General features: G+C 40.6%; 1 protein-coding gene across 1 annotated transcript in view; it reads left to right on the forward strand.

The window, feature by feature from the left end:
• The window catches only part of Dzip1 (DAZ interacting zinc finger protein 1), a 57229-nt gene that overhangs the window by 9511 nt on the left and 20947 nt on the right, over nucleotides 1-26771 (forward strand). Inside the window, 9 exon segments of the mRNA XM_047552403.1 lie at nucleotides 1852-1936; nucleotides 4666-4790; nucleotides 9534-9695; nucleotides 11276-11413; nucleotides 13149-13211; nucleotides 18322-18462; nucleotides 18904-18952; nucleotides 20116-20172; nucleotides 24018-24074. Of these exon segments, the coding sequence (XP_047408359.1) occupies nucleotides 1852-1936; nucleotides 4666-4790; nucleotides 9534-9695; nucleotides 11276-11413; nucleotides 13149-13211; nucleotides 18322-18462; nucleotides 18904-18952; nucleotides 20116-20172; nucleotides 24018-24074 (877 nt within the window).

Consider the following 26771-nt stretch of genomic DNA (forward strand, 5'->3'; position numbering starts at 1 on the left):
TTTTCTTTGCATTCCATGTTTTTTCTTGGTTCTCTTTCTTGTCCTCCTTCCCTCCCATACCTCCTTCCTTCTCCTTCATCCCTACTCCTTTTGTTGGGGTGGTGTGTTAGTCTCCTCCCCAACATTACTATACCATTTCTTTTGTCTTACCCATGCTTGGCAACCCTGCTGAAACGTTCTGTGAGTGCACATGGAGTGGCATTGATGGAATATTCCATGTCCTGGTTTTCTGTTGCCTAAGGGAATAGGGTGGGGGAGTTGGAAAGACTGTGGTACGGTTAGGACACCTTCTGGCAGGCATGTCAAGAGAGTGAGGGAGGCATGGCTTCCTTCTCTTTTCCTTTGTCTAGTGTAGTGTGCAGGCCTAGAGCCAGTATTTACATTGTAGTCTATGTGAACAGTCCCTCAAGTCCTGTGGGTGAACTACAGCACTTATCATGAGTAGAGAAGTCTGAAAAAGATGCTTTAAAGGTTCTCAGCAATGCTGAGATATATACCAGAATGATAGTGTTTTGGAAAACCAAACTCTGAAGTCCAGATGCAGCTGGACTAATTAAGAGTAAGGTGACCTAGTGAACAGAACAACATGTTACGTGGCACAACAGGGAGGAAAACAGCAAAGTCCAGATGGAGAGGAACTCTGCAGGACCACTGTTTGGTTGCTTTAGCAAAAGAATAGCAGCGAAAAAGGGAGAGAGGGAGGGGAGCCTGTAGACTAAAAGACAGTCAAGAAGCATGATAACCAATTGCAGGAATGGACCTTATTTGGATCCTACTTCAAAATAAACTAAGATTTTTTTTCTCAGACAATATGTGAAGTGGGGGGGGTGTTGGGTATTTATTGATATTAAGTCCTTTGTTTTCACATTTTGAAAGGTGGAGTAATGGTATTATAATTGCCATTATGATATTAGAATGATGGTATTATGATTAAAAGAAAGTCCACATCTTTTAAAGACATATTCTGAAATATTCACAAATGATATTTGTGAATTTCATAATTCACTTCAGTGTAATCCAGGGATGAGGATATAAATGAAACAAGCTAAATTTTTGCCTAAAATGTGAATCAGTGTAAAAATAGAAAATTGGAGATTATTGGTGGAATTGACTTTTTTCCCCTTAGGAAATTCATTTTAATAGATCAAACATTTCCAAACATTGTTCGATTGTGTTAATGCTGCACTCAGAGGATAAAGCCATGAATAAGAAAGACTTGATCTGGGAAGCTACATTCTAGAACCTGGAGGGAATGAACAGGAAACAAGCCACAGCGAAATAAATAAAGGTGAAAATATTAACTGGTGAGATGTATGGTGATGAAAACAAGACAATTCAGGGTGACAGAGACTGGCAAGAGGATCTTCAGGGAAGGCCTTGTTGAGGATGAGATGTTCCCAGGGTAGAAAATGCTCAAGGAGTGACATCTTAAGTGTCAAGAAGGCACCAGCCATAGGAAGTCCAGGAGAAGGCAGGACAGGGGGAACAGTGAATGCAAAGGCTCTGAGTTGGCATGCTTGAGGGACAGAAAGGAGGCCACCATGACTGGCATGTCATGAACAAGTTGGTGACAACTGGGTGGAAACCATTATGCTAATGGGAACTTCATCAGGAGTTCCATAAAGCTCCAAAAGAACAATTTTAACTGTCAAGAGATAGTCTTCACTAACTAGTGTTCAGTTTGGGAAGGATGCACTGGTATTTACATTTGTCTTTTTACATGCTTTTAGTGTACTTGCCAGGATGGTGTTTCTGGGAGAAAGCCCCCAAGAGCTTTGGATCTGAATTTTAACTGCAATTAGGTGAAAAGACTGGTTACAGACATATGGACTTGTGCTTTCTCCTTTTCAGTGCCATTTCTGTGACAAGGCCTTCATGAACCAAGCTTATCTACAAAGTCACATTCAACGCCGCCACCCTGAGGAATCTCACCTTGGTAAGGAGTGAGCGCTATTTCACAGCTATTTTCTTTCTGCTCCTCCCCGTTTTCTTTCCTCAGTGAGACATGGTCCAGCACATTTCTTGATCCTTTAAAAAGAAAAACTCATCATCTTTGTTGATTCAGTAAGTAAATATTGAGCCCCTGCTGTATGCGTGCAGTACCCTAGGTGCTGAGAATACAACCAGAAGCCCAACAGAGGAGTCCTGCTCTCTTGAATCTGTGTTCTAAAGGAGGGGCTGAGGAATCAAATAAAAGAGGAAATTCTTTTCAAGTGATGACAAGTGAAATGAGGGTAATAAACCAGGAGCATGGGGGAGAGAGTGGCCGGGTGGTCAGCAAAGGCCTTGCTGAGGAGGCCATATCTAATCAGGGACCAGAATGATGAAGAGGTTCCAGACACCTGGTGAGAATCAGAGGAGAGTATCCCAGGCATAGGGAACACTGAACGTAAGGGGCAGGAGTGTGTTTGAGGAACAGAAAGGAGGCTGGAGGAGTGAGAAAGGTAGCAGCATGTGGTGAACCTGGAGGGGCAGAGGCCAGACCTCAGGAGGCTGTGAAGGCCCTGTTTGGAATGTGGATGTCTTTATAAGTGTAGTGGGAAGCCACTGGAGGATTTTAAGGAGGGAAGGGTCATAATCTCATTTGTACCTTAAAGTGACGCCTCTATCTGTGGATAGAGGATAGTTTGTAGGAGCAACAGTGGAAGCAGAAAGCAGGAGTGCACAACTGCCCAGGTGGGATGTCCCAGGGCAGAAGAAGAGATAAAAACATAAAGGAAATGTTTGGACACAGAAGCTACAGAGCTGTGACTCAGCATGAGAGCAAGAGAAGAAGGAAAGATGATCCTGTTTTTTTGTCCTCATGTTTGGGTAAACAGTGATGATATGTACTGTGATGGAGTTCTGGAGGTAGGAAGTGTTCTGAGACCAGGGGAAGAGACTGGAAAGTTTGTGTTGTCTGTGAGTATGTTTATATCACACAGGCAGTGGACATGCAGATGGTATTCTGAAGATCTGCATGTCCAGGTAGAGAAAGACCCAGACTGGACATAGGACTCTGGGAGTCACTGGAGACTTGGCTGGCTAACATCATCTAGATAGAGATCAGAAGACCCAGGCCAGCCCCCAAGTAGGAAGAACAGGTGGAGAATGAGAAATAGCACCTACGGGCAGGAGGGAAACCTGGGTGGTATTATGGAAACCAAAGGAAAAAGTATTTCAAGAAGGAGGCAATGGTCAGGTATATCGAAAGTTCTCAAGGCACAGAGTAAGATACAGATGGAAAATGGACCATTGTTGTCAAGACAGTTGTTGGTGACCTTGAATTGGTGGACACAAAAGCCAGAGATCAGTGAACTGAACTGAGAGTCGTGAAGTGGTCCTATTGAATACAGGGGTTGATTTCAATATCATTTGCTGAGAGGAACACATGAAGCATCATCTGGACCAACATTTGGGACCAAGGTGAAGATTTTGTTTCATTAGGTGTGGGAGGTACTGTGTTTGGGTGCTGATGGGAACTAACTAGAATGTAGAGGGGGAGATGAGGATGCAGGAGAGAGGAAGGATTCTATGACTTACCAAGAACCCAGGTTTCCTACAATTTAAATGTTCTCGAAAGCAAAGAATGTAGGGTCTCTTTCTCCATGAGCAGACCAAAGCGTTCTGCTGCAGTAACCCACAGAAATGCTTACTACAATCTTAAGTGTTTTCAGTATCTAGATATGTTACTTAACCTTGTTACTCCTTCATTTTGGGCCAATCTGTTTCCATTTCTGCCCACAGCAGGTAAATAGATTTGTTTAGGAAATAGCTAAGCTTTACAGAAACAAAATAAAATTCCATTTATAAGATAAAGAGACCACTGATAGGATATAACAGTATATTGGAAAAATGGGAAAGATGAAATATTTTAATTAACCTACCATTCTTCAGTGTGAAACTGACCTTCTTTCTCTTCTGTTTCAGTATCTTACTCTATCTTATACTCGTTTCAGAGTGTATTTCAGCCTCTGCAATGAGTATTATTTCTTCAGGTCATCTTTGAGATTCTGACTTTCTACTTTGGTTTCCATACCTTTCATGTCTACACTCACAGACACATGTATATCCATTCAGTCATGTGTACATCTTCATGTAAGTACATGTACATAAGTATTCTTCCCTTCACTTGTTACTTCTTTTTACAACTTTTCAGTTTCTCGCTTCTGCCCTAGTGACAGGGTGCTGCCTGAGTTTGCATTCTGAATGCCAGCCCTCTGCTTATATTAGCACTGATGGGTCTTCAGGAGAGTTCAGTGGGAGCTGGAAGGACAGTGGCCATAGTGACTTCAGCATGGTGGCACTTGCAGGGAAAGCCCTTGTTTTCCTTTGATTGAGACAGGCATCTTTAAGAGGAGCCCAGAGTGCCATTGGGTCAAAGTGGCTGGGATTATTCCTTGTCAGCTTTACTGCTCCATGAACAGGGCTCTCGCACTGTCTCTGTAGGATAATCCAACCTCAGTGTGGTGGCTGAAAGAATCTGCTAAAAATAACTCTTTGTCCAATCATATGAAGGGCTCCAAATAAACACTAAGGAGCAAAACTGAGCTCACAGCATGCAACAAGTAATAAAATCCCAAGTAAGAGCAGTTTCCTTTGTTATATCTGTAGGACTGTGCCCTATAAGTTTTCAGATGAGTTTTATAAGAGATGGTGTTTTAACAAGATTTTCCATTGCAACAGAGTATAAAACAAAGGTGCAGACCGACAAGCTCCAGAAGGAGGTGGACATGTTGAAGGAGCAGCTGCAGCTTACCAAGTCTCAGTTGGAGACTGCCCAGCATGCCCATGCTATCAGATTCTCTAAGGTAGGCTCCAGAATTCTTTTAATTATAATTAACTTTATGTAATTCAGTTGTGCCATGGACTCTAATATAAACACAAGACACTTGGGAGTTTATAGGACACAATAAAATGTGATTTTTTTTTGGTATTGTTAAGCTACTCTTTAGTATCTTACTACAAAGCACATTGCTAGCAATATAGTTCCCTATTTTTTGAAAAAAATTCAATCATTACCTTTTGTGCATGTATGATCACATGAATGCTATGAATCTACATTGTGTACAGCCATAGAAACATTTGTGTTCAATGAATCAAAATGCAGTCTGTAAAAAATTTCAGGTGAAATTCACACAGCATACAATTAATAGTTTGGTGTTTAAAAACCCATGTTATATTTCTGTGAGTTGGAAATCTGATAAGAGTCTCACTGGCTAAAAAATCAAGGGTTCAGCAGGGCCATGTTTCTTACTGGAGACCATAGGAGGATACTACTTTTTGCTTATTTGGATTTTTGGCAGAATTTGGTTTCTTGTGGTTGTGAAATGGAGATTACTACTTTCTTGCTGGCTGTGCACTGAGGGAAGCACCTAATTTCCCTGTGAAGCTACCTGTATTTCTTGGCCCCATGACCCTCTACCTGCATATTCAGAGCCACCACCATTGGGTCAAGTTCCTCTTGTACATCAGATCCCTTTTCTGCCTTCTCGTCCATGTGTCAACCCTGGTGGTTGCTTGGAATGTCCTGTTCATAGTTGCTCAGGGTTTCCTGTGGGGGAAAGAGGGCTGTAATGTGTTAGTTCTGACTGCTGTGTGTTCGAGTAGATATACTGTGGGTACCAAGTATATAATCTCTGATCCAACAGAGGATTGGCCTTAGTCCATGTGGTGGAAAGAGGGACATCACAAAAGAGCATTTCTTTTCTTGTCACTGTTCAAATAAATAGTATACACTGTTTTTGTTTTCTGCATGACGATAGGGAGTATGACTTTTCTAGGGGAAACAGCAAGTGATTTCACAGAATAAACACTGTTTTCCACATATGCTATCTTATTTTTAAAAAATGATGAATTCACACAACATGAAATTTACCAACCTAATATTTAAAAAAAAATTATTGGTGCATTATAATCATACATTATAGTGGGATTCATTGTGATATATTTGAACATACACATAGCATAAATTGGTCTGTTTCATTCTCTTGAACTTCTCCTTTCCCTCACCACCTCCACCAGTTCTCTTTCTCTACTCTACTGGTCTCTTTTTTTATTTCCAGAGGTCCCATTTCTTTCCTTTTTTTCTCTCAAGTTTCTGCATGGGAGAGAAAGTTATGACCCTTGGCTTTCTGAGTCTGGCTTATCTCACTTAGCATGATGTTCTATCCATCACAACATCATTTCCTTTTTCTTTATGGTTGCAGAAAACCCCATCATGTATATATGTACCTTATTTATTCATCTGTTGACAGACACCTACATTGGTTTCATAACTTGGCTATTGTGAATTATAGTAATATAAACATGGGTATGCATGTTATCACTATAGGATGCTGACTTCAGTTCTTGGGGTAAGTACCAAAGAGTGATAGCTGAGTCATAATCGTGGCTCCATTCCAAGTCTTTTGAGGAACTTCCATACTTATCTCCATAGTGGTTATACTAATTTACAATCCAACCAACAGTGTAAAAGTGTTCCTTCCCCACCCCATATCCTTATGAGCATTTATTTATTTTTTATGTATTTATTGTATTCTTGATTGCCATCTAACTGGAGTGAGATAAAATCTCAGTGTAGTTTTGATTTGCATTTCCTGAATGGCTAAAGATGTTGAACATTTTTGCATGTATTTGTTGGCCATTGGTATTTTTTTCTTTTAAGAAGTGTCTGTTTAACTCATTTGCCCACTCATTGATTGGGTTATCTGACTTTTTAATGTTTTTGTGTTCTTTATATATTCTGGATATTAATCCTTTGCCAAAAGAGTAGCTGGAAAGGATTTTCTCCCATTCTGTAGGGTCTCTCTTCATGCTACGTTTCCTTTGATGTGCAACTTTTTAATTTGATGCCATTCCATTGTTAACTCTTGGTCTTGTTTCCTGAGTTTTAGAAGTCTGACTGAGGAAGATGATTCCTGTACCTGCTGGAATGTTGACTCTGCTTCCTTCTAGCAGTTGCAGAGTTTCTGGTCAGATTGCTAAGTCTTTGAGTTTGGCCTTTGTAGAGGGTGAAAGATAAAAACCAAGATGTATGCAATTGTAATAGAATTGTTTACTTAATTTCCATTGCTGATATATAGAAAGAAATGATGTTTACTTCTTGATTTGTGCTCTGCAACTTTGCTGAATTTGTTACAGTAGCTTTTTGTGTATATTCTGTGTGATTGCCTTTGTAAGAGAATCATGTCATCTTCAAACAGAGGTGGGTTTGTTTCTGCCTTTCCAAGTTGGACACAATTTATTACTTTTTCATGCCTAATTGCTCTGACTAGGATCTCCAGTACAGTGTTGAGTAGTGGTAAAAGCAGTGAAAGCAGCGCAACAATACCTTGTTTTGTTGCTGGTCATGCGGGGGAAAGGTTTCAGTTTTCTACCAGTGATTGTAATGTTGGCTGTGGGTTTTTTGTAAGTGCCTTTTATTGTGTTAAAAGAACTTGCCTTCTGTTCCTGTTTTACTGAATACTTTTCATGTAACGGTGTTGAATTTTATCAAATGCTTTTTGTGTCTGTTGAGATGATTGTGTGTGTTATTGTTTCCTTCTTTTTGTTAGTGTAGTGTGTTACATGGATTGACTTTGTTCCGTCAAACTAATATTGCTCTCCTGGCATACAGCCCCCTTGGTCATGGTGTGTGATCCTTCCCATGTGCTCTTGGATTTGGATTGCTAGTATTTTTCTGAGAACTTTTGCATCTGTTCTCATAAGTTATTGTCATGTGATTTTCTTGTCTTGTGGTACCTTTGTCTACCTCTAGTATTAGGAAAATATAGTCCAGATTGAATGTTTTAGGAAATAATCCCTTCTCTTCTACTCTTTTGAAAACTTTGAGTAGCATGGTTTGGTTTATTTATTTATTTATTTTCATGTTTGGTAGACTTTACCACTGAAACCTTCTGGTTCTAGACTTTCCTTTGGGAGGCTTTTGATTACTGATTCATTCTTTTTACTTGTGCAAAGTCTGTTGGAATTTTCCTTTTCTTCTTGTGTCACTTTTGTTAATTTGTGATTCATCCCTCTTCTCCTTACTGGGAATTGAATCCAGGGCCTCATGTATGCTAGGCAAATATTTTATCCCTGAGCTACATCCCCAGCCCTAATTTGTGTTTTTCTCCATTTTATCTAGTTTATCTAGTGTGTTGTTGTACAAGTGTTCATCATATTCTCTTATAGTCTTTTTAATTTCTCTAAGTCATTTCTTAGACTAAGTATAGATGTGCCAATTGTGTTGATCTTTTTGAGGAAAGAAAATTTGGTTTCATTCATTCTCGCTATTGCTTTTCTGTTCTCTTATTTTGTTTATCATTTGTTGTGATCTTCAGTATTTACTCCCTTCAGCCGGTTTTGGATTTAGTTTGCTCATCTTTTTCTAATTTATTAAGGTTTAAAATTAAGTTGTTCACTTGAGATATTCTTTTTAAGCATAGGCTTTTGTAGCTAAGTCTTACCCTGTGAGCATGGGTTTGGCCTGCATCCTATGTTTTGGTATTTTTAAATTTTTAGCTACCTTAAAGTATTTTCTAATTTCTCTAGTGAGATTTTTTCTCCCTTATTGGTTATTTAGGAATATGTTATTTAATTTCCACACATTTACTAATTTTCCTTCTGTTATTGATTTTTGGCTTTATTCTTTTGTGATTGGAGAATGTTATTTGCAGAAATTAATTCTTTTTAAATTTGAGGAACATTTTATGACCTGATATACAGTCTCTCCTGGTGAATATTGCTTGTGTATTTGAGAAGACTGTATACTCTGCTGTTGTTGAATGCAGTGTTCCGTATGTGTCTATTGGGTCTTATTGGTTTATAGTGTTGTCCGAGTCCCGAATTTAGTTTAAAAATCCTGAAGTGTTTTGAGAAATCCAGTGCTGATGGGCTAGTCCTTGAATATAGCTCCTATAAACCTGTGAATATTATATATATATTATATATATATATATGTTTTGGGGGAATGCTCTACTGATACTGATATTTATAAGTGTCAAGGTGTCAATTTTTTTCTATTCTTTAATAGAATTATTCTTTTAAGCTGGGCAAGGTGGCACACGCCTATAATCCCAGCAGCTCGGGAGACTGAGGCACAAGGATTGCAAGTTCAAAACCAGCCTCAGCAAAAGTGAGGCACTAAGCAACTCAGTGAAACCCTGTTTCTAAAAATATTACAAATTAGGGCTGGAGATGTGGCTCAGTGGTTGAGTGCCCCTGAGTTCAATTCTTGGTATCCAAACCGCCCACCAGCAAAAAAAAAAATTATTCTTTCAAAATACGTTGACATTTTATGTATTCCTACATGTCTATAGTGGAGATTCACAGAATGCAGAGAGGAGGCCTCTGGCCTCTGTGTAGGTATTTGAAGGGATGTGATGACAGGGTTGCTGTGTGCTGCTGTAATCTGGAAGAATCATTGCACACAGACCTGCCATTATGGAAAGCATCGTTATAAGCATAACTGAAACTAGCTAACACATTTGAGGTGACGCTGTGACCATTTAAAATTTAGCGTGTTTACTTCATAGCGGAACTTTTAAAGCCTTGTATTAAAATACTTTCAGGAATATGAAATACAGAAAACAAAAGAGGAAGACTTTCTGAAGTTATTTGATAGATGGAAAGCAGAAGAAAAAGAGAGACTAGTTGATGAAATGGAAAAAGTCAAGGAGATGTTTATGAAGGAGTTTAAAGAACTAACTTCTAAGAATTCAGCATTAGAATATGTAAGTACTAAACCTGTAAGTTCTTATATTATTAGTTGTCTTGAAAGGTACATTAGAGTGGCATTATGGGTAGAGGATCTGGACGACCTTTTTCATGTCCTGCTGCAGACCGCCTCCTCCCCGGAGAGTCCTAAGGAGCTTGAGGCCTGTCATGGCTGGAAGGGTTAACATGGATCACTGGTGTGGAAGAAGGAAGCTGTCCAGAAAGACTGAGCAGGAACCTTGCCTAGCCTCCTCCTCACCACAGGCCTATCCAGCGAAGGGTCTCTAAAGCAAGCAGGATCCCCTGTCCTGTGAGAACAACTCTGGTCTAAACTTCCCTGCTCACAACCATGGACAATAGACAGGGCTTAGCTGGGTTGGACCTTTATCTTCTGTGCCAGTCAGGGTCCTCCTGCTAAGAATTCTGAGTTTTCTGGGCCTTCTGTATCTTAGACATCACTGAGGAAAGGAAGGAGGAAGCTGAGGGACGATCCTTGAGCTCCCTCTAGGGGCCAGCAAGTTTTAGATACAAGGATGGAGGCCGTTTTTTGGAACACAGTGCTAAAGGCCCTTCTCCAAACTCTCATTTTCCCCTAATGTCCTTTTTCTGCTCCAGGTTCCTGTCCAGGATACATGTTACATTTACTTGTCATATCTCCTTAGACTCCTCTTGTTTGTAACAGTTTGTCAGTCCTGTCTTTGATGACCTTAACATTTTTAAGGAGTACTGGTGGGATATGTAGGATGCCCTGCTGTTGGGATTTGTCTGATGTTTTTTTGTGGTTAGACTGGGTTTTAAAATTTATTTCATTTATGTATGTGGTGCTGAGGATCGAACCCAGTGCCCCATGCATGCAAGGCAAGCACTCTATCCCTGAGCCACAACCCCAGCCCTAGACTGGGTGTGTAGGTTTATTTTGGAGGGAGGACCTTGGTAATAAAGTGCCATTTCATATCACATCAAGGATACATACTATCTCTGTGATTTAGGACTGGTGATTTTGTCTTGGTTACCTGACTGAGGGGGTGTTGTCAGAGTAGGTTTCTCTACTGAAAAGTCACTCTCTTCCCTTTCTTTGAAATGAAGTCACTGTGAGCAGTCCACATGTAAGGAGTAGGACGTCTGCTTCATCATCCTTCATTTTTGAAGTTAACATATCACCTCCTGTGGTTTTCTGAGGGTTTTTTGCCCCCAGATAACTTTGGGAACAATATAAGCAAAGGGTACAAAGAAGATATTGCATCCCTAATGGATTTACTGATACGGCCTCTAGACAGAATCAACCTTTTGTCAAATTATCTGAAGAACCACCTGCACCCCTTTCTCTGTTTCTGGTAACTGATTTGTGTCAGTTACTTTTTAAAAAAACCCATTGTCTAAGGTGAAAAAGTTAGGTTTTCTGTGTTCTGGGAAGTCCAGAAAACAGTAGAAACAAGACAGTAATGCTGCAGGGAGGGGGGAAATGAGAGAAACACAAGGAGCCTCCCAGAGGTTAGTCACATTTAAGAGGTGACTTTGGTTCCCTGGTTTTAGTTATATTTCAGTCTCATTAAAATGTGTGACACTCGTGTGCTAATTTTTGAATTTTATTTTATAGCAATTGTCAGAAATCCAGAAGTCCAATATGCAAATTAAGTCCAACATAGGCACATTAAAAGATGCGCATGAGTTTAAAGAAGACCGTCCTCCACATCCCCAGGATTTCCAAAATGTGATGCAGCTTCTTGATAACCAGGTATGTGCAGAGGGTGGCAACTGCAATACCACCTTGGCTTTTCTTAGTGAATTTATTTCCAATTAGTGTCATCTGCAGAGAGTATGTTTGTCTCTTTCAGTGACCATGAATATGACCAGTTCTTTTTTTTCTTGCCTCCTAACACATGCCTGAATCACAGTATGTGTTCAGTAATTCTTGTTTTTGACTAATGGATGTAGATTAAAAAAAAGTAGGCAAAATTATTTTAGTTCTTCCCTCGCATAATATCAGTTTGAACTACATTTTCATGGCCAAAAGCATATGGAAGAACTGAATTTATTTTGAGAGCTTAAATATACCACCACATTGGTGAAATGATGATCTTTTACATTTTTTGACATAATTAAAATCATTTGAAAATGAACCTCCATAATTAGTGTAATCTTCCTTGTGACTATTTTGGTCACAATGGTTTAAGGGAGCAATTTTCTTTAAATCAGGAAACAAACAGCAGCTAGAGTTGATGAATTTGAGATTATTTTAAAAATAAGACTGTTATGTTTTAAAAGTTAAGTGTAATTTTGAAATAATGGACTTCTGCTTCTTGTTTAGTGCTCATGTCTTGCCAGCTTCCCCCAAGTCTACCTTCTCCATTGCAACCAAGTTGGCCATGTCACTGACCTGTCTAAAATCCGTCAGTGATTTTAGTTTTCACAAAAATGAGGTCCAGAATCTATAACTGGCCTAGTGGGTCTTCTGGACCCGCACCTTGTCCTGTCTCCCACCAGGCCTCACTTTACCTGATGCTCCAGTGGCTGGGCCCAGCAGCTTCTGTTCTAGAATGCAGCATCCTGTCCCTGCCTCGCTCCTGCTGCTTCTCTGCCTATCAGTCACCTTCCTGTTTTCAGGACCTCTTACTCAGTTTTCCAGTAACAGCTGACAGCATTGCTCTGTTCACTCCCCCAACTAAGCAGGACCTGATCACCTACATGTTATACAGAAATTTCCATCCTTTTCCCACTTTTTTCCTTGTACAGAGCAGAGTATTCTCCTAATCCTCTCAGCCTACAGCTGCCTGTTGAGGCACCTAGTGTGAGATAGGAGACCAGGAGTTGGGGACTGAACTGAACTGTTGACACTGCTTCTAGCAGGCTGGAGACCACAGTATGTCTCCTATGAATTGAAGGACACAGTTATGAAATCCTGAGGTCCTACCTGAATTTTTTCTGTTTCTTTCCTGTGAGCTGTGTTAGTTCAGAACCCATAGATCCAGAAATGTTGGTTTTTTCCTTTTGGCCCCATAGATTGGCAAACTAACACTTATTTTTGCAAATAAAATTGTACTGGAACACAACCACACCCATTCATTCACATCTTATGGTGACTGTTGTCCAACTACCCACAGTGGTGACCGACTCCTTCAACCCCCCTCAACTCAAAATAGTTACCATTAACTCTGTAATAGAAATCTTTGCTGACTCTGCCTCCAGTATATGATTAAAATCAGGGGCAGTGGGTTTAACCATTTTCAACTATATATATTCTAAAACATGCCAGTAAAAATTTTATGAGGGCTGGGGAGACAGCTCAGTCGGTAGAGTGCTTGCCTCGCAAGTACAAGGCCTTGGGTTCGATTCCAGCACCGCAAAAAAAAAAAAAAAAAAAAAAATTTATCAGATTGTTGAGTTTTGTGGGTACTCACTGAAAAGCAAGCTCCCATTTCCAGCAGGTTTCAGTATTACCAATACAAACAAATCTCATTTTACTCCTGTAGGAAAGCAAGTGGACAGCTCGGGTTCAAGCTCTCCATCAGGAACACAAGAAAGAGAAGAGCCGGGTAAGAGCAAGAAACCAGGACCTCTAAGTGGGTCTCCTTTGTTTGTTTGTGTATTTGATCCAGTGCTGGAGATAGAACTCAGGGCCTTGCACATGCTAGGCAAGTGCTCTATCACTGAACCATACCCCCAACCCCAAATGGACCATTTTTGGAAAGAATAGGTACTTCTTTATAAGAAGGTAATATTCATCCACTTGTGCAGAAATGAGTAACAAAATTAAAATGACTTATAATCCTAATACCAGGGATAACCATAGCTACTAATTTATTACAATTTCTTTACATTCTTCTTAAGTATAGACCCCCATATATACTAAAGTCAAACTAAAGCAAAGCAAACAAGAATTTTTTAAAAAGACATTTTATAAAATAGAACTTTTATAAAGTAGAACTTCAGTGGGAGGAACTTCAGTGGGAAAGTTAGTTGTGTCTAACTTAAAAATTGTATCATTGCTCAAATAGGAAATAGGAACCATGATTTTTCCTGTTCTATTTGTGATACCAGTTAGTCATGTGTATAACCCATAGTGTTCACATTCATATGAACATGTTCACATGCACTCATACAATGGTCTTTATAGTCTGAAAATTGTAAGAGCAATTACCGTGATTCAATTCAGGAGATGTTCAGGAGATATTTCCTGAGTATCTTCTACAGACTGCACTTCATAGGGCTGAAAGAGGTAGGAAATCATCTCTGCCCTCAGGAATTACTACTTGGCTGTACAAAGAGCTGAGGGGTCCTGAGGAGATGGATGTGGAGAGCCCTAGGGATTGATCGGTTTGCTAATGTGGGGATGGTTCTGCCTTGTGGGCAGTGCCCTGGTATTCTCCCTTCTGGGCTTCAGGTAAGCAGCTGGTTAGTACTGATGTGTCCACAGATTTCTTAGATGCAACAGGTCTCAATGAACTTCTTGGGCTTGTACCCTAGTCCCCCCAGACTAACAACTATTCCTTCTCTCTGTCTCAGTCCCCAGTTGCAGACCATCAGCAGGCCCTGACGTGTGCCTTGCCTCCCTGTTCATAGCTTCTGCCTTTAACCCAGTCTCCATCATTCCTAGAGCCCCAAAACTGGTCTCCCCAGTTCCAACTTTCCCCTCTCTTCATATGCTCCTCATAGAGCAGGCAAAATAATCTGGCTGCTGGCCACCACTGTAGCTTTATCCTGGTTGCTTCTTTCTTTAAACCTGTTCTTTCTATCTCTGATGACCTGATAATTTCTAGAACATTCTAGTCTTTTTCTAACACATGGAAAGCCCTTCCACCTGCTCTTCACCTGGCTGGTTCCTTTCCCTTCAGATTTGTTTTTTGTTCTTTTTGGCAAATTACTACAAATTCAGCAGTCTGAAATGACCCATTTATCATCTCTCAGTTTCCATGGTAGAAGAGACGAGGCATGATTGGTTGGGTCCACTGCTCAGGGACATTGAATGGCAACTGGGCTGTATTCTCCTCTATGGCCCATTGTGGCAACTGCTCCTAGAGGCCGCCACTGTCTACAGCAGTTTTCAATATGGCTGACAACCTCTTGAAGCCTGGCTGGACAGTCTCATGCTTTCATTCACCTCTCAGGAGAGACCTGGACTTTCTATTAAAGGATTCCCTAAGTAAAACACACAGGAAAGTCTTCCTTTCCTTTAGCTTGAAGTCAGCAAGATTGAGATTTTTAACTGTATCTGCAAATAACCCTCATCTCTACTGTTTTGTTAGGAGCACAAGGTCAGTTCCATCCAACCCAAGGGACAGGGATCAGTCAAAGCATGTATAGCCTTGAGGGCCCTGTTTGAATCCTGCCTGCCACACCCTCCTTGGCCTCCATGTTCAGGTCACCTGATGTCACTTCACTCCATCATAGATCCTTTCCTTGGTTATTGTCTTGACTTCACAAATGTAATTCTGATCACTATTTTAAATGTTTTTTTTTTTTTTAATTAACTTGTTTATTGTCTGTCTCTTCTTACTCTGAGCCAACAATTCTATCTACTAAGCTCTCCCTTGTCTTCCCAACATCCACTAATGTGCTCAAAATGTGGATGGCACTCACTCAGTACTTGCTGAAGGAAGGTCGTAGCTGGGCGCCTACAAAGGGGATCATGCAGCCCTGTTTCTGTAGATGGAGAGATGCTAATTGTAGGGTTCCGAAGAGCTGGGTCAAAGATGTCGCCTGTAAGTGTGGTTGCTGCTGAGGGGAGGACACAAGGCTGGCTTTCAGACCTGGGCCCAGGGAGGCATTGCTCCTGGTAGAGACCATGTGGTCAGGATGACAGGGCCGACCTGCCGCTTTCATCTGTGAACCTCAACTGGCCGTTGTCATAGGAACCTCAAGTGGCCGTTGTCATAGGTCCTGTGGTGGTGGAGCTGGCCTATACCAGCTTGCTCACAAGTGTGCACATCTTCTTGATCAGGGTTTTGTTTGTGTTTTGAGAGTTGGTTGACCAGCACTGCACTGGAAAATAGATTGGTGTTTATGGTTACCACATATTTAATTCAGCATCCTCTGAAGTTGGTGCTGTTGTTACCCATTTTACAGATGAGTAAAATGGTTACAAAAGTAAAATGGATGGTTACAAAGGCACTGCCTTGCCCAACTTTGCTGGTTTCTGAATCCAGGACTTGTGTACTCCAGGGCCTGCGCTGTGACTCCACACGTTCTGGCTCACCTGCCATGTTTCAGGGACTTAACCAATGGGTACAGAACAGGCAGAGGTGTGGGGAGTGGTTGTAAGGAAAAGGATGTGTCCTCCACAGTGCTGAGGTCACAGTTCCTAACCAAGGGTGCCCTTCAGAGCAACCTAAGAATCTTCTAAAACACCCATGTCTGGCTCCACTCATTAGACTCTGGTTAAGTAGGTAAGTCTGGGAGTGTGTACTTCAGAAAACAATAAAACCCAAACAACCCAGGCTATTCTGTTTTGGATAATTAAAGTTCCTATTCTTTAAGATACCACTGGTATTTAGGGACCAGTCAATTCAGGTTTCCTTGTGAGTAGAGGGGCATTTTTAAATCCTTGCTCATTTTGAGCCTGCTGTGTTCCAGGCAGTTGTGAGTCTCGGTGGCCTTCAGCCTGGGCTGCATGTGAGCTGCAGGTTCAACCTCTTTCTCACTGCAAGCCGTGATGGCTGTTGGTGCGGGAAGGGAGGCCAGGCCTTCCTTGGCTCCGAGAGAGTTGTGTGACCTCAGGGCCGCCAGGCTGCGCTGTCTCCTATCTTCTGGTCCGGCTGTTCAGAAGTTGTTTCTCTTCCTTCTCTTTTAAACCTTGACAAAGAGGCAAATTCAATCAGGTTCAGCAATCTCCGCCTGAGACCTGACTATTAATTATTCCACATGATTGGTGCCTCCTGTTCTCACAATGCACATATTGTGTTTCTCTGTTTAGGGGAAGTTGCCTTTGCCAGCTTTTTATTGCTTTACCTAGATTCTTGGCAGTCTTTTTTTCTAAATAACAGTGGTGAGAGTTCAAAGGCAGTCACAGATAAGCGATGGCATACACTTTTGACCCAGTAGGAGACACCTGAAAGCTTGAGAGGTTGCAGAATGATCCTGCCATGAAAGGGAAGGAGGATGGGGTGATGCACAGAGCGAGGGAGAAAAGTACAGTGCTCAGAATAGTAGCTCACGGAAAAAGGGCTCCCAGGGGCCACATGCTTCTTGAAATAGCATCTGACTCAGCCTCTCCACATTCCTCCATCAGTCCATTCTAGTCCATTCTCAATTCCAGAATCAAAATGATGTCATCCTTTGGTTTCTTCTGTGTGCCCTTGCTTCTTGGGGCTTAGAATGACTCCCCAAATTGTTGTTCTAGGTCCAAGATCCTAAACCTTCACCCAGAGCTCTGACCATTTTCATTGGCTTTTCTTCTTGATTTCTAGCTCAGCCTTTCCCAGACTGCTTTTGGGGGTGCACTACCAGAGGTCTATAAAAGCACAGTGAAAGTGAAAGTCCCTGATGGTGTTCTCCTTGGAGGAATTCTTCGGAGCCATTAGGATATGAAAGGTTCTTTTCCAGCTTCCCTCAGAAAATCTTCCCGGCATGCTTTGTGTGTTTGTCCAGGCTCAGAGGAGCACAGAGCATGTCAGGGGTGAGACCATACCCTGTAGGGAGGGAGAGCATTGACCCTGGAGCCAGACCTGGAAGTTCAAGGTCTGGGCTCCGCCCCCTCCTGCTGTCTGAATCTGGACCAGTTCTTCTACTTTTTGGCTTCAAATTTCCCCATTTGTACAAGGAGGCCAGAACACATATCTATAACATTGTGGTGTGAGAGAAGCAAGATGAAGTGCTTAACACAGTGTTTAGCACAAACTGAGTGTTGATTTTTTTAAAAAATAAGTTAGGAAATGCTGATCTGGAAGCTCTTGTATCCACAAATCAGACCCAGAAACTGCCAGTCCTATTGGTTGGCACACCCCAGCTCCATGTCTGCACCTCAGACTAGGAATATCCTCAGCCCCAGTCACCAGACTTCTGTTTTCACTCCTCTGCTTAAACAACTATTGAAATTGCTTTAAGACCCCTCCCCTAAATTATCAAAAAGAAATTCTTGAATTCTTTGTGCTCAGTATGATCTTCCTTGGCATCGAGTGTCTAAAGATAAACCTACTGGTACATCTTCCATCTCCTTTTCTTTCCCTCCCCTCATCCATATCTTCCTCCTTCCTTCTTTTACTCAACTCCTAACACCCACTCCCATTTCTCAGGAAGTATTATTGAGAGCATGGATTGTGTTGGTTACTAGTAGGGAATATAAGAATAATTCAGATGCACTCTGGCCCAGGAAATACCTGTTTTTAAGCTGGGATGGCACATGGGGACTTGGGGAGATCGGCGGTGCTCTGGGAGAGAAGCCTTCTCCTTGTCCCTGTGCCTGTATCTGCTCTTTTATGTTCTAGACTCAAGTTGGCTTAGCTGCTCCCATTATCAGTTCTGTCTGTCTAGGATCTTTTCTCTGGGAAAAGATAAAGCACTTGGTATGCAGTGCTGGAAGATTTATTCAGTGACTTGATGTGCACAGATAGGCAGGCCAGTTACAAGTCAAGGGTGCACATCACATCTATGGGAAGAAGACTATATATAAGCAGCTTGCAGACGGATGACCTTAATTTTTTTTTTCAGCTACTGTCACATATAGAGAAACTCCGAACCTCCATGATAGATGATCTAAATACAAGTAATGTTTTCTACAAGAAAAGAATAGAAGAGCTAGGCCAGAGACTCCAGGAGCAGAATGAGCTGATTATCACTCAGAGGCAGCAGGTATGCGGCAATAATCTGGCATCAGGCTTCTTCGAGCAACATGATTTACCCTAAGAACATGAGTTTTTAGTTTAGAGCATTTTTAAGTTGTATATGGTAATTAAGATGGAATATTTTCTCCTTATGATTGCTTGTAACACAATATAAAACATTTTAAAGATATTTAAAATCACTAAGAGCAGATTTATTCAGTTAGAATTCAGAATCAGTTTGAAGGTAGATAAGCATTTCTTTTGGTAATTACTTCAAAAAGCAACCAAATCCAAATACGCTGTTTTGATAACACTTTTGCCTTGGTGCTTTTAATAAAGGTTCATGTGCCCTGTGTCTTTGGATGATTTAGCAAAAAGTTAATGTACTAACAACCACATCTATGCATTATCCCATCTGTCCCTATCAAGTTTCAAACATGCATCACCGAAAGACTATTTTTCTTTGCAGATTAAAGAGTTTACCAGTAAACCATTAAGCAGTGTCAGTGAACCCAAAGGTAAGTGAACGGGATCCCAGTGCTACAGGCGAGGTGGCCTTCCTGTGCTTTGGGCACCAGAGCATGTGGGCCCTGCTGGGTCATGGGTGCTGAGGTGGCATTCTTCTTGCTGTTTGGGATATCTGTCTTCTTGTGTTCATATCTGGGAGATCTGTTAGCACAACCCCGAAAGTTGAAGAATTATAGAAATCATTGAATGGTTTCACTTCTTTTAAATCAGAATACAATTATGCACATAATAACCTGCTCAGTAACCATTGTATACCATAGAACAAAGTTGTGATTGAAAGCATAGAGTCTGGAGGTGGTTTGGGTTCCACTCCATGTCTGACACTTTGTAGCTGTGTGCTTCTCTGCTTGGTTTCTTCAGTGCTAATGTAGGAATATTAATAATGACCATACCATATGCTTATTATGATTAAATGGGATAGCACATGTGAACATGTGTAAGTGCACTTGTTGCACTCCTCAGTGCTAACTGCTAGGATTGATATTAAACACCCAATTATTCTCAAGTACTCTAAAGCCTTGCTGCATTATTCCCAATTGTGGCAGTTTGGGGTTAAAGGTTGGTTCTAAACCTGGTTGGGTTTTATATCACAATGTAACAGTAATAGCCCGTACATCTCATGTCAGCCTAGAGCTAGACCAGAAGGGAGACTGGAGCCCTGAGTGTAGGGTCTGACCATGAAGCCTAAAAACTTGCTTTCTGCCTGGTTTCCTTCCCCAAGATTCCAGTTCTGCTCCCTTCATGTCTAGGGTTGTTAAGGTATCTTTGCCTCCCTAAGGGACATCAGTTGGGGTTTGGTACTGTGGTGTATTAGTGGGGCTTCCTTCCCTCTTGTTTTAAGATAAAGGGTTGAAGGGGAAAAGGTTATGGTTTCCTATAACTTCTCTTAAAAGAGTGAGAGCTCAGGTAGTGAGGGATACCCATGTAATTGCTTAGATATCATAACTGTTTGAAAGTAATTCGAGATAAAATATCACTTTTAAAACATTCATATTAAATATATTAATTCTGTTCGGTGAGGTGTTTGATAAATTTCATTTATTGTTCACCTGGGGAGGAAAAACTAGTTAAGGGCTGCCAGAATTTATTCCCTCGCGTGTGATTTTTGTTACTAACCTTTTTTTTTTTTTTTTTTTTTTTTTGGTCATTTCAGGGAATTCTTTAACTTGGCAAACTTTTGAATCTAAGCCAGTTGCCCCAGCTGTACCTAGTAAGTGTCTATAATGGCCCAGATCTCTAAAATGCTATCAAAATATAATTTTTACTTGTTATTTGTAGAGAATTTTCTTTGAAAACAGTGCATTTGGAGATTACCTAATGATTTCTTTTAATTCTTGGCTTTGACCTCGTTCTGAAACCTAAGATGTAAATGTCATGTCATTTTGGTAAGGATTTTGGTTAGTTATACCATTATTTTGTAATTTGTCTTATAAAGGAATGATTAAAACTCCTTGGCATCACTGTGGATTTCCCACAGTGATCTGTTCTGTGACTGTGACTATGTGACCGTGTGTGGTGCCCGCCACCTTTTGGTGTGGCCAAGACTCTCACGGCTGCCCCCTTTGAACAGGTGTCCTCTGGTCCTTACTTGTGGTCAGCATGGCCATCTTGTCTGTCTCCTGGAACTCTCAAAATTCGGCAGTACACCAAAAAGATACAATCTTGAAATTTAGAACAAACTTTTTAAAAAATAATGTTAAATAGTTGAAATATTTTTATTTCTGTTTAGGAAATTAAGGGGGGAAAAAAGAGCTACTGGTGGAGGAAGTAAGGGAGCAGATGATATGGGCAAGAAGACAGGGGTCTGGTACACTGGAGGGGCCAGGAATGAGGCTGGCACTGCACCCTCCTGGGCCCAGGACTCTCGAGGGCTGCGTCATGACCAGAGAATATTAATGAGTAGGTTTTGAAAGTTGGTACGATTGAGTGGAAAATACAAATGGTTTCAACCACTCAGTTTTCTCAGGCTCATCTTGAAGTTGAAGAGGTTGGGAGGTGGTGGGAGGAGGAAGGCCTAGTGCCAAGAGTAGGGCTGGGGAGAGGAAAACTAGACTTGTCTCTTGGTAAATAGCACACACTCGCACACACACGCACACACACACACTGATCAGGAAGAATGGAAAGGTTAAAAGAGAATTATTAAAAATTTTACACTAGCTGACTACACTCAAGCATACAAGCAGGAAGAAAACAAAACAAAACAATGCTGTATTTAGTTTGAGTGACTTTCTCTAAATGGTGTGTTCAGACCTTCTGGGTTATACAACATGATCTACTGGGATGTGGGGAACAAGTTATTAGAACTTCATTTTATATATTCACAAACTCATCCTTTTAATTTTTTTCAAATATGTTTGTTTTAAAATATATATACTTATAGTACATGTGTAAAATATATTTAAATAAATATGTATATCAGAGAGTAATTTTTATTGATGGGGCATTTGATCAAAAGTGTGGATGCTACTGAGCTCTAGAATTCCAGAAAAAAGAAAAAATTGGCCTGTAGAACATATGTAAGGATCTCTTCCTGAGTGAAGCCTTTGTGCTTCATGATAAGGAGGCAAGAGGGGTTGCTAGTCCCCAGTCCCCCTCCCAGCATGGAGGAAGACCTGAAAGCTGAGGCTCTGTTGATGGTGGGGAAGTTCTCTTTACCTAGAGAACTCTTCACTAAGAGAACACATACTCCAAAGCTTGAGAGCAGAAAATCCAGATCATAAAGTGAAAGACAGCTTAAGAGGTATACAACAAGTAAATCAGATCTATACCCCCAAAAAGGAAGGATTTCTAACGTCTAATGTAAGTTGGGCCTCACCAGGGTGCACTTCACCAGTCAAACCTGTGGGCCTTGTCAGTGCACACTTGCAGTGATTTAGACCCTAGAGAAGCATTTCAGACCTGATTTACCTTCCTCCCATCATAAGGGACTGAATTCCAATACTAGGAAGAAGACCCAGATGTGATCAATTATAATAAGATCAGCCCTTTTGATTCTGTAAGCTGAGATAATATCTAGATCAGAAAGAGACAATGCTCTGTTTTTTTCTTTTCCCGTACAGGGCTAGATATCGATCATTTTGGGCTTCATGGGATAGATGATCTCTTTCTGCATCTTCTCAGCTCTGGTGTTACAGTACAAAACCAGCCACAGGCAATACTTACATGAATGAATCTGACTGTGTTTTAATAAAACTTTATTTACAAAAACAGGCAGTAGGCTACATATGCACCATAGGCTGTAGTTTACCAAACCATGATGTAGATGATGCACATTGAAAGTGGGTTTGAAGGCCATATTTCCAGAGTATCTAGCAATTCACAGATAGTTAGGAGAGGAACACTTTCCCCAGTAACCATTGTTAAGACAAAAATATATATAAGCCTTTGGAGGTAACCAAAGTCATTGCCAATATTTTTCAGGATAAGATTAGAATTAAACATCTATCTTAATAATAGAGAAAGAGCTAATACACTAATAGGAAAGTTTTTTAGTGAAAGCACACTGCAGAATTAAAATAGTTCGGAGAGGACCCTTAGGTAAGAATTGTCAAATATTGGAAGGGAGACTGAGAAATTTAATTTTCCAGAGACATTTAAAATAGAGAGCTTTTGGTCTTCCTTGAATGGGGTGTACCCCTTCTAAAGACTGTGACTGCGTTGATGCCTCCAGGTGGTGTCTTCTAGCCCAGTGCTTGGAGAATTTTTTTTTCTTTTTCTTTTTTATTTGTTTTTTTTAGTTACATGTGACAGTAGAATGTATTTGGACATATCATACGTACATGGAATACAACTTTCCATTCTTGTGGTTGTACAAGATGTGGAGTTACACTCGTCATGTATTCATATATGAACATGGGAAAATTATGTCTGATTCATTTTACTGTCTTTCCCCAGAGGGGGCCTTTCCCCCCACTCTCCGCATCCAATCTGGTGAACCTCCATTCCCTCCACCCATTGTGAGTCAGCATCTGCATATCAGAGAACATTCAGCCTTTTGGGATTGACTTACTTCACTTATCATGATAGCCTCCAGTTCCATCCATTTACTGGCAAATGCCATAATTTCATTTAAAAAAAAATTTTTTTAGTTGTAGATCGACCTTTATTTTATTTATTTATATATGGTGCTGAGAATCAAACCCAGTGCCTCACACATGCTAGGCAAGCACTCTGCTGCTTAGCTACAACCCCATTCCAATTTCATTCTTCTTTATGACTAATATTCCATTGCGTATATGTGCATTTTCTTTATCCATTCATCTGTTAAAGGGCACCTAGCTTGGTTCCATAATTTAGCTATTATGAATAGAGCTGCTGTGAACATTGATGTGGCCGCATCACCACCGTATGCCGATTTTAAGTCCTTTGGGTATAAACCGAGGAGTGGGATAGCTGGGTCAAATGATAGTTCCATTCCAGGTTTTCTGAGGAATTGGAGGATTTTTTTAATTGGCTTATTGTACCTGAATATTCATTACAGATTGTTCTGATAGTTGCAAACTGAAAGCAACCTAAATCTCCATCAGCTAATGAATAAATAAAATTTTGGTATATCCATATAATGGAATGTCATTTGGCCATAAAAGTTCATGCTAATATTGACACATGCTACACAGATGAACCTGAAAACATGATGCTAAGTTAAAGAAGCTAGACACAAAAGACTATTGTATGATTCTATGTACAGGAATTGTCCAGAAAGGTCAATTTTTGCCAGAGGCTGGGGATGAGGGTAGAAATGATTTATGAGGGTCAATGGGTACAGGTATTTGGTGGTGAGGTGATGAAAACGTTCTAAAATGAGATGGTGATTATGATTGCACAGCCCTGTGAATATACTAAAAGCCACTGAACTGTGTATTACAAAAAAGAGGGGTTAAATCTTAATAAATCTGTATTAAAAATTAGTTTGTGCAATGTCTGTCACTTGAAACACTTGTCCCTTGTGGTCTTGTGTGTGTCTTAACTGGTTTGAGAAGAATTTGGTCATCGTCATGTTCAAGTGGTTATGCTGTATTTATGAAGCCAGTGAGCTTTCTTCTTATCCCGTTTCAGTGAATACCTCAGCCTGTCAGACTTCGGAAGCTAAGTCAAGTCTAACAACAGCACATGGTAAGTCTCAGCATTTTATGTGTGGGTTCCACCATGAGTTAGGTAACTTATTAACCCAAAGTGCCAGGGAGGTGGAAATTATGCAGAACATTTTTGGGATTACAGAATAGTTCTGCAGTCTTCATATGTCATGTTATTGCAAACTGATCATACCTAGCATAAAGTATTGTGTGTGTTGCCGGACTTGCAAAAGCAATTTTAACTTTGGTACTTAGACTATTTATGATTTTTGCAGAAAGTAGCAGGTATTGAGTAAGAGTGAGGGTGACTTGGTCCTAGAGCAGCCAACCAGCACATGCCACAGGGTATATGTGATTGTTTTTATAACTTTCAGTGTGGCAGCAACTCACCTTTTTTAAACCAACAGTTTCAGCAATTGGTTAGGAAAATCTAGAAAAGACATGTGATAGAAATCAAAGGAAATGAGTGAGATGAAATTTCATTGAATGGAATTACTGCCAGGATTCATTTCTTGGATCAGGCCCAAAGAGTGCTAATTGTTATTAATAGGATCAGTAGATGGGGCAAATATTTGTAGCTAAATTTCACTTTTTATACCATTAAGATGCTTACAGTTTTCAGAGTATGTTCTCTGTCTAGTATGTTTCTTTCCTATGACTGACTCTGTATCACAAATGAATCAAAATGGAAGGACTGTCTTTTTCCTGTCTTACCTACATATTGCTCTAAATCTAATGATTACTCCACTGTACTTTGGGTTTTGGCCTTTTAAAAGATGAGATTTAAATCTATGCTCTAACTGGGATTTTTGTCTTAATAAATATTCCAGTTCAAATGTATTGGTCCTTACTAATGATCCTTTTTACCCATGACTCACACATGGAGTATGTATTGATTTCACCTGATTTTTTTCTAAGATCATTTCAGGTGGATCAGTTATCTCAATCATGGTATGTAATGTATAAATTCTCCACATAATAGATCACATTATGTAAAAGTGTTTAGAACATGTAGGTATTTTCATTTGGATTAGTAGTGGATAAAATGCATGTTGGATATAAAATAAATTTGCTTTAATATTGAATGTACAAGAGAGTTATCTCTGGCATTCATTTTCTGTTCATATTATTTTATGTTAGGCCTACAGTTTCTCTGGTGCCACCTTTTTCAGGGTGGATTTTGGAAAGGCATGACTGCCATTTCTCTTTGGAACTTAGTGTGCTTTAGACCCTTATTCTTTTTTTCTTGTTATTGTTGGCCTTCTGAGTGGCATTATACAAGGTCCATATGTTCTTTGTTGCTCAGTAAAGGGCACATGGAAAAAGTATGTTAAACTGTCTGGGGTTTATTGAAGGGTCCTGAGGAGGCTATCAGTTCTAAAGCACATACATACTCTGTGTGGACCATACCTTGATTGACCCAAGGCTGCACGAATCAGTCACTGCTTCTTCTGGCATCTGCTGGAATTGAATCACTGGTTTTAAGTGCTACCAGTCCTGGCAAGGGGCCACAGTCCTTGGCTTGGGATCAAAGTGGATTTGTGAGCATCTCAATGGGTGGGAAATAGGAGGTGACTTGGCCAGGGCCCAGTGACATCCCCCACTGGGCCACCGCGGCTTTCCCAATGCGGGCAAGGGGAGGTTACTCATGTATTGCATAACATTAATTAGCCCATTTACCCTCCATCTTTTGTTCCACCTCGAACATTGAGGAGTTTCTTCACCATGAAAAATGTCATGATTACTAACCATCTTAGAATGGATCCTGGGAACAGGCTCCATGGTGGAGGTTTACACGATGGAGACAGGATTGGGTGAGGGGATATGGAGCCCACATGCCGCAGCAGTGGAGACCTCAGTGATCCCGCTGTAGAGCTGGGACGGGCGCTCCAGAATGGGCCTGCACTGAGGTAAGGGGATGGCAAGTGACTTGTGCCCCTGCACTGATCTGTCACCAGACACCAGCTGCCTTGAGGAGAGGGTAGGCTGCTTTCTCCAGCTGAGGGTGATTCATGTAAGAGACCCACTGCAGTCTGCCATGAGCCAATGGTGCCAGGGTTAGGTGTCCTGAATGGGGAGTCTAAATGAAAATGCGAGCTTTGCAAATTCCCCTGCTTTCTAATTTGCTACACAAGCTGAACAATATGGGCAGTAAGTTCTGATTCTAAGACAGTCAATAGGGTGAAACGTGAATTCTGGAGAAAATAAATATCATGTACGATTGCCATTCATTACTGTTTTTACTGGGGAAAAAGTCTCAAATTTTTATTAGTATTTTTTTTTTAACCACTGGAGACACATTGCTTATGGAGTTGTAATTAAATTGTGGTATTACAATGCCCAGAAAATAAAGTATACTTTGTTTTTAAATTGACCCATATACCAGTTGCTTAGATTGGCTTGATAATGTGGGCCCTTTTTAGAGTGACCAGGCAAAATGTACCTCTTCTTTTAGCAGTGAGGATAATCACTTTTTCCAAAGCCTATTGGCATCTGCTAGTTGTTACCTACATGTAAAGGTCTCCTTTAATTTGGTGTATAGATTATAAGGGGTTTATATGTGCCCAACTTTTGTGGTATAGCTAGAACAAGGGCCACAAAAACAAGTTAAAGATGGGGAAGCTGACCTAAGCCTTTAAGTATCTCATAAATGATTTTCAAAAGGCATGAAGCATTTTTATTAGACTTTACAATTACTGTCATAGTTTTCTCTTGGTAAATTGTTTACATCTTGAGA

Source organism: Sciurus carolinensis, chromosome 5 (genome assembly GCF_902686445.1).
Source record: "Sciurus carolinensis chromosome 5, mSciCar1.2, whole genome shotgun sequence".
Taxonomy (NCBI): domain Eukaryota; kingdom Metazoa; phylum Chordata; class Mammalia; order Rodentia; family Sciuridae; genus Sciurus; species Sciurus carolinensis.